This window comes from Sebastes umbrosus, assembly GCF_015220745.1.
Source record: "Sebastes umbrosus isolate fSebUmb1 chromosome 14 unlocalized genomic scaffold, fSebUmb1.pri SUPER_14_unloc_2, whole genome shotgun sequence".
Classification (NCBI taxonomy): domain Eukaryota; kingdom Metazoa; phylum Chordata; class Actinopteri; order Perciformes; family Sebastidae; genus Sebastes; species Sebastes umbrosus.
Window position 1 is genome coordinate 127501 of NW_023618434.1, and position 8858 is coordinate 136358.

The 8858-nt window shown below is 45.1% G+C and overlaps 1 protein-coding gene across 2 annotated transcripts in view; it reads left to right on the forward strand.

The window, feature by feature from the left end:
* The window catches only part of rapgefl1 (Rap guanine nucleotide exchange factor (GEF)-like 1), a 52790-nt gene extending 50192 nt beyond the window's left edge, over nucleotides 1-2598 (forward strand). For both annotated transcript variants that reach the window (XM_037762662.1, XM_037762661.1), the window contains exon 16: nucleotides 1113-2598. In XM_037762662.1, the coding sequence (XP_037618590.1) occupies nucleotides 1113-1237 (125 nt within the window). In that variant the 3' untranslated portion in view covers nucleotides 1238-2598. The remainder of the gene's footprint in view (nucleotides 1-1112) is intronic.
* Nucleotides 2599-8858: the final 6260 nt, after the last annotated feature.

Consider the following 8858-nt stretch of genomic DNA (forward strand, 5'->3'; position numbering starts at 1 on the left):
CTTCCCGTCTCACCTGATGAATGATGTGTTAATGTCTCTAACGTGTCCGTCTCTTCCTGTCTCACCTGATGAATGATGTGTTAATGTCTCTAAAGTGTCTGTCTCTTCCTGTCTCACCTGATGAATGATGTGTTAATGTCTCTAACGTGTCCGTCTCTTCCTGTCTCACCTGATGAATGATGTGTTAATGTCTCTAACGTGTCTGTCTCTCCCTGTCTCACCTGATGAATGATGTGTTAATGTCTCTAAAGTGTCTGTCTCTTCCTGTCTCACCTGATGAATGACGGGTTAATGTCTCTAACGTGTCCGTCTCTTCCTGTCTCACCTGATGAATGACGGGTTAATGTCTCTAACGTGTGCGTCTCTTCCCGTCTCACCTGATGAATGATGTGTTAATGTCTCTAACGTGTCCGTCTCTTCCTGTCTCACCTGATGAATGATGTGTTAATGTCTCTAATGTGTCCGTCTCTTCCTGTCTCACCTGATGAATGATGTGTTAATGTCTCTAAAGTGTCCGTCTCTTCCTGTCTCACCTGATGAATGACGGGTTAATGTCTCTAACGTGTCCGTCTCTTCCCGTCTCACCTGATGAATGACGTGTTAATGTCTCTAACGTGTCCGTCTCTTCCCGTCTCACCTGATGAATGATGTGTTAATGTCTCTAAAGTGTCTGTCTCTTCCTGTCTCACCTGATGAATGATGTGTTAATGTCTCTAACGTGTCTGTCTCTTCCTGTCTCACCTGATGAATGACGGGTTAATGTCTCTAACGTGTCCGTCTCTTCCTGTCTCACCTGATGAATGACGGGTTAATGTCTCTAACGTGTCCGTCTCTTCCCGTCTCACCTGATGAATGACGGGTTAATGTCTCTAACGTGTCCGTCTCTTCCCGTCTCACCTGATGAATGACGGGTTAATGTCTCTAACGTGTCCGTCTCTTCCCGTCTCACCTGATGAATGATGTGTTAATGTCTCTAACGTGTCCGTCTCTTCCCGTCTCACCTGATGAATGATGGGTTAATGTCTCTAACTTGTCTGTCTCTTCCTGTCTCACCTGATGAATGACGGGTTAATGTCTTTAACGTGTCCGTCTCTTCCTATCTCACCTGGTAGCCATGGATACGGAGACGTCCCCGTCCCACCTGCAGACGAAGGCCTACGTCCGGCAGCTCCAGGTGATCGACAACCAGAACCTGCTGTTTGACATGTCCTGCAAACTGGAGCCCAAAGACACATAGAGGGACGGACAGGAGGGTAAGAAAGACACAGAAGGAGACGGGAAGAGGAGGAGGAGGAAGAGGAGGAGGAAGCTTCAATAGCAGAAAGGATAAAGACAAGATGGAGGACATTCAGGTAGAAAGACACAGAACTGAAAACGTCCGTCCTCTTCAACATCTTCAGCTACCTGAAACTGAAATCTATTCTTGTCCTCCTTCATCCACCACGTCTTCTAGTCTGAATGTCCTCCTCTCCTGCTCCTCCTCCTCCTCCTCTTCTCCTCCTCTCCGTGGACGGACGTTGGTGTTCAGAGACAGATTGTCTTCATTCTGTGGCAGCCATTTTGTACCTGAAACCTGATGGAAGTCGTCCAGATGAAACTGAACTGCAACGTCCCGTCACGTCCAAAATAAAAGACAAACATCAGACAAGAAGAAGAAGAAGACATGATTCGTCGTTGGACAAACCGAGTCCCAACAGCCTCAATGGGTCTCGTGTCTTCAAAAAGTCTTACCACGTTAACGTCTCTTAGGACAAACCACCACGTTAACGTCTCTTAGGACAAACCACCACGTTAACGTCTCTGAAGACAAACCACCACGTTAACGTCTCTTAGGACAAACCACCACGTTAACGTCTCTGAAGACAAACCACCACATTAATGTCTCTGAAGACAAACCACCACGTTAACGTCTCCGAAGACAAACCACCACGTTAACGTCTCTTAGGACAAACCACCACGTTAACGTCTCTGAAGACAAACCACCACGTTAACGTCTCTGAAGACAAACCACCACGTTAACGTCTCTTAGGACAAACCACCACGTTAACGTCTCTGAAGACAAACCACCACGTTAACGTCTCCGAAGACAAACCACCATATTAACGTCTCTGAAGACAAACCACCACGTTAACGTCTCCGAAGACAAACCACCACGTTAACGTCTCTTAGGACAAACCACCACGTTAACGTCTCTGAAGACAAACCACCACGTTAACGTCTCTGAAGACAAACCACCACGTTAACGTCTCTGAAGACAAACCACCACGTTAACGTCTCTGAAGACAAACCACCACGTTAACGTCTCTGAGGACAAACCACCACGTTAACGTCTCTGAAGACAAACCACCACGTTAACGTCTCTGAAGACAAACCACCACGTTAACGTCTCTGAAGACAAACCACCACGTTAACGTCTCTGAGGACAAACCACCACGTTAACGTCTCTGAGGACAAACCACCACGTTAACGTCTCTGAAGACAAACCACCACGTTAACGTCTCTGAAGACAAACCACCACGTTAACGTCTCTTAGGACAAACCACCACGTTAACGTCTCTTAGGACAAACCACCACGTTAACGCCTCTGAAGACAAACTACCACGTTAACGTCTCTGAAGACAAACCACCACGTTAACGTCTCTGAAGACAAACGACCACGTTAACGTCTCTGAGGACAAACCACCACGTTAACGTCTCTGAAGACAAACCACCACGTTAACGTCTCTGAAGACAAACCACCACGTTAACGTCTCTTAGGACAAACCACCACGTTAACGTCTCTGAAGACAAACCACCAAGTTAACGTCTCTGAAGACAAACCACCAAGTTAACGTCTCTGAAGACAAACCACCACGTTAACGTCTCTTAGGACAAACCACCACGTTAACGTCTCTGAAGACAAACCACCACGTTAACGTCTCTGAAGACAAACCACCACGTTAACGTCTCTTAGGACAAACTACCACGTTAACGTCTCCTAACGTCTCTGAACATGCAGACGGAGAAACCGTCGAAGCGGACGATGGAAGACGCCGGCGGATACTTGAAGCCGAAGTCGGTTTCGTTCTCCAGGATCTTTTCTCGGAGGACATGTGGACACTAAATCTCCGCAGGAACTGACAGGAAGTGGCTCTAAACCTTCGTAGGAACCAGTTCGATCGCCGCTACGACTTTTCAAACGTCACAATCGGAGTTTACACGACGGAGAATCTGCCGTCGGTTTTTCAGAACTGAATCTATTTTTCCATCAAAATAATTAACTCTTAAACGTCGAATCAACGGACCACATCTGGACCACATCTGGACCACATCTGGACCACATCGTGGACCACATCGTGGACCACATGGTGGACCTCTAACTGGGGGACGGTGTCCATGGTTTACATCGGCGGTAAGGGCTGTCAGGCTGACCTCTGACCTGTGACCTCTGACCTGTGGGTCTTATCAGCCATCAGGAACGCTCCCGACTCCTCCGTGATTTAAACTGAACTCTGACGGTGTGTTCACTGACCGTCTGTCACGGTGCGTTCGTGGACCGTTTGAGTCGGGACATCTCCTTGCCGGATCAGAGCGTGTAGATGCTGGTTTTCTACCGAACGTGATCTCAGTCTCGGTCTGAAGACGTTCGCCGACTCTTCGGACGTTTCTGCTTTTTGTTTCAGGACGTTTGATGATGAACGACGTCATCGAACGTCTCACGGCGAGTTCTGGTCCAACGTGACGGTTGGAGAGTTCACGTCCCTCTAAAGGACCACACGGCCGTTTCTTTGTGTGTTTTAACCAGTTCACTGCAGATCACAACACAACGCGGTCCGGCTGCTTCCAGACGGCCGGAGGTCACACTGATCTGATCAGAGCTATCGGTAGATATCGGTGCATCGATCAATAAACGTTTGAGGTCCTAGAAACAGATTCTGCATCACAGACTCTGTCCACCAGAGAGCGCCGTCTATTAACATGTCCAACTAACCATAGCTCCTCCTGTGTCCTCAGACTGATGATCAGATGAGCTGTTCATGATCCCGTTCAGAGAAACCAGAGAACCAGGTTAAAGGTTCCGTCTGGATCTCTTTGTGTTCCGTCACACAGGAACCAGGTTAAAGGTTCCGTCTGGATCTCTTGTGTTCCGTCACACAGGAACCAGGTTAAAGGTTCCGTCTAGATCTCTTCGTGTTCCGTCACACAGGAACCAGGTTAAAGGTTCCGTCTGGATCTCTTTGTGTTCCGTCACACAGGAACCAGGTTAAAGGTTCCGTGTGGATCTTTTTGTCTTCCGGCCGTCGAGCAGCAGAATAATGAATGAATGAATCTTCAGGTTATTAAACTAAACTCAGTAAGAAGACGAGGACTTGTGTCATCTTCCGACTCTGAGAGCTTCTTGTCCTCTTGAAGGTTTCTGCAGTTATTAATATTATAGATAATAATTATATAATTAATATTACAGGAAACACAATAAATGATGAAATGACCTGAAGATGTGAGAAACATGTTCTGAGATCTGAAACGGAGAACGGTGATCGGCTAAAACATGCAAACAGAAAGAAGCCGTGCGGTCCTTTAAGAATGTGACAACGCGCTGATTGAACTGATAATCACATGGCAGCCAATCAGCTGTGTTTACGTGATGACATCACACCAGACAGACCGATACGAACACACCAAGGAGGCGACAGGGAAAAGTTTTTTTTTGGGATCAAACCGCCGTCGCATCCGAACGACCGATCGGCCCCGCGGAGCCACCCCGCCATTGGTCGGTTTGGTCGGCGGCGGACGTCTGAGGCAATAACGGAGCGACAGGAAGCGAAGCCGGTCGGTCGACTCGTCGCAGCAACGAAGCACTTTTGCCAAACCTCAGGGCTCAGAGACACGGAGAGGTTTTGTTTACTCTTATTCTCCATTTCCAGTCCAGTTCAGTTCAGTTGAGTCCCGTTGTGTTGCGATCGATCGGTTCTGTGTTTGTACAGCTGATCACACGTCAGTCATATTAATATCAATATAGAAATCTACTGTTGTTTTACTGCTGTGATCACCACCAGGTACCAGGTCTGATCCAGGTCTGATCCAGGTCTGAGTCCAGGTCTGATCCAGGTCTGAGTCCAGGTCTGAGTCCAGCCTGGATCACCACCAGGTCCCAGTCCAGGTGTGAGTCCATGTCTGAGTCCAGGTCCCAGTCCAGGTCTGAGTCCAGGTCTGAGTCCAGCCTGAACACTGAAACATGACTTTGATTTCATCTTTGCTCTGAAGAGTTTCACTCTGAGACGTTGAACATATCGTACGAGACGTTGAACGTATCGTACGAGACGTTGAACATATCGTACGAGATGTGACATTGAACGTATCGTACGAGACGTTGAACATATTGTACGAGATGTGACGTTGAACATATCGTACGAGACGTTGAACATATCGTACGAGACGTTGAACATATCGTACGAGATGTGACATTGAACGTATCGTACGAGACGTTGAACATATCGTACGAGATGTGACGTTGAACATATCGTACGAGACGTTGAACATATCGTACGAGACGTTGAACATATCGTACGAGATGTGACGTTGAACATATCGTACGAGACGTTGAACGTATCGTACGAGACGTTGAACATATCGTACGAGATGTGACGTTGAACATATCGTACGAGACGTTGAACATATCGTACGAGACGTTGATCATATCGTACGAGATGTGACGTTGAACATATCGTACGAGATGTGACGTTGAACATATCGTACGAGTCGTTGAACATATCGTACGCTTTGAAGAAACGATGGTTGTGTTGCTCGTCCTGCGGCGGCTTCACAGTAAAAGACTTCCAGCTGCTCATAAATATTTTCTATTTGCTCCAAGAATTTGAGAAAAAAAGCTAAAAAAAAGTTAAAATAGTTGTAATTAATAACAAAATATAAATTTTGTGAGAAAAATGAATAATATTTTGTGATAAATTTAAAATTTTTGAATAAAATGTAATATCATTAAAGGATTTTACAGTAATTTGAATAAAGTAATTTTCAGTCCGACGTCCGGTCGATACGTTGCTTTGGGGTTGAGATGAAACTCTTCAGTGCATCAGGACGGTTCATGTGTTCCTATAAATGATGTGGTGTAACGTGTCCTCTGGTCTCGGCTCTGGTCTCGGCTCTGGTCTCTGCTCTGATCTCGGCTCTGGTCTCGGCTCTGGTCTAAGCTCTGGTCTCGGCTCTGGTCTCGGCTCTGGTCTCGGCTCTGGTCTCAGCTCTGGTGGCAGAGGGACGTCGTCATCCTGCATCTGTACCATAACATCCTGTTTGTAAAAGCTCAGTGGGGCTGATCCCGTCCAGAGACAAGTCCACCTCCTACCACATCACAATAAGACCAGCTAATATCTCCAGAAAGTCCAGCTTTTAGACCCAACAACTTTTAATTAAAGTCTACTTTATTTTGTTTACATATCCTCTTCCAACCCGGCTCTTATTTTGGTAGTTTTGGGACTTCATGGACACAGTGAAACAAGGATAAAAAACAGGAATCGCTAAGCTGAAAATCTTTGTTTTATTGAGCTCCTCTGGTTTAAGGTCTACTCTTTTCCTCACAGCTGATTTACAACATGATGTGTGAACTGAGGCGGCTTGATTCTGGACGGGACAAAACCTGCAAAACGTCTCCAGTTTGGCAAGACCTTCTATCTAATATGGAGACTTAAAATCTGTTTTACTCAAAGCAGATTAAAAAAAAATATTTCCCAGAATTCCCAAGAAAATAAGTTTGAGCTCAACTCCCAAAAACACTAGTTAAAACTCCCTAGAAAACAAGTTCAGACTCCCAAAAACACTAGTTCAGACTCCCCAAAAACACTATTTAAAACTCCCCAAAAACACTAGTTCAGACTCCCAAAAACACTAGTTCAGACTCCCCAAAAACACTAGTTAAAACTCCCAAGAAAACAGGTTCAGACTCCCCAAAAACACTAGTTAAATCTCCCAAAAAACACTGGTTAAAACTCCCACAAACACTAGTTCAGACTCCCCAAAAACACTAGTTCAGACTCCCAAAAACACCAGTTCAGACTCCCAAAAACAGTAGTTAAAACTCCCTAGAACAAAAGTTCAGACTCCCCAAAAACACTAGGTCAGACTCCCCAAAAACACTAGTTAAAACTCCCTAGAACAAAAGTTCAGACTCCCAAAAACACTAGTTCAGACTCCCCAAAAACACTAGTTAAAACTCCCAAGAACATAAGTTCAGACTCCCCAAAAACAGTAGTTAAAACTCCCTAGAACAAAAGTTCAGACTCCCCCAAAACACTAGGTCAGACTCCCAAAAACACTAGTTCAGACTCCCCAAAAATACTAATTCAGACTCCCAAAAACACTAGTTCAGACTCCCAAAAACACTAGTTCAGACTCCCCAAAAACACTAGTTAAAACTCCCAAGAACACAAGTTCAGACTCCCCAAAAACAGTAGTTAAAACTCCCTAGAACAAAAGTTCAGACTCCCCCAAAACACTAGGTCAGACTCCCAAAAACACTAGTTAAAACTCCCTAGAACAAAAGTTCAGACTCCCAAAAAAACTAGTTAAAACTCCCAAGAACACAAGTTCAGACTCCCAAAAACACATTAAAACTCCAAAAATACTAGTACAGACTCCAAAAATCACTAGTTTAAATGGCCGAGAACACTAGTTAAGTCTCAAGTTTGAAGCCACAGAAACACTAATTAAGTTCCAACTGCTGAGAACACGAGTTTGAGTTAGAATTACCATGAATGTGAGTGTCAGTTTCTCATGTGTCAGTCAGAGTGTCAACAGGAGATGGAGAAAGACCTGTTGTAGTTTCTCGTGTTTTCAGTCAGAGTGTCAACAGGAGATGGAGAAAGACCTGTTGTAGTTTCTCGTGTTTTCAGTCAGAGGGTCAACAGGAGATGGAGAAAGACCTGTTGTAGTTTCTCATGTTTTCAGTCAGAGGGTCAACAGGAGATGGAGAAAGACCTGTTGTAGTTTCTCATGTTTTCAGTGATTTATTTGAAGAACATTTGAACTCGTTTCTTCACTCAGTCTGAGGTCAAAATAAGTTTTCAGGACTGTGTACTGAAGGTCTTGTCGAAGCGGAGACGTTTGCGGCCGTTTGGTCAGGTACAAAGTGTAAAACCCAGCGAAGATGACATCATCACTATTCTGCCGGAGGCTGTCTCAGGACCCCTTCCTGGGTGTTGGGCACTTCATTATAGATCCCACCGTAGTTCTGGGCAGAAACAGAAGTCCTGAATCCCAACGGTCTCTAATGTTAATCTCAACTAAACCGTCTCAGCGTTGCACCTGAACTAAACCGACCAAACCTTTCAGGTTTTGGACCAATCGCAGCTTCTGCCTGTAATTCTGCTGGGATCCATAATTTCAGGAGGCGGACGGTCTCTTGGGTCGAGGCCGTCCGCCGTGACGCCTGCATGAAAACACTGAAAAATTCAAATGTGTACATACCGCAACCATGTAAATAGGCAAATATTAACGGAGACTCTATTTTACGTATGAGCTGAGAGAGAGAGAGTGACGCTAACTCAAGGAGAAATATTTGATTTGATGTTTTTTATTTGTTAAAGAGAAAGTGTACAGAGACGACAGATAGAAAGTAATGATGATGAATTTATGACTTTATGAATTGTACAGTTAAATCTCTTCAGTTTGATTGTTCTGTTGTTTTCTATCTAAAGCTTGGGGTCGTTTCTGTTTGTTTTTTTGTACAGAAGTGGTTGTTTACATCGATACGAGTCGTTATTTCTGTGAAAGTCAGATGGACCATGTGATTGGAGCACAGGTCTGCGAGGAGGCGGGGCCTGTACGGTTATATTACAGAATATTCAGAGAGGACTACAAACAGGAGA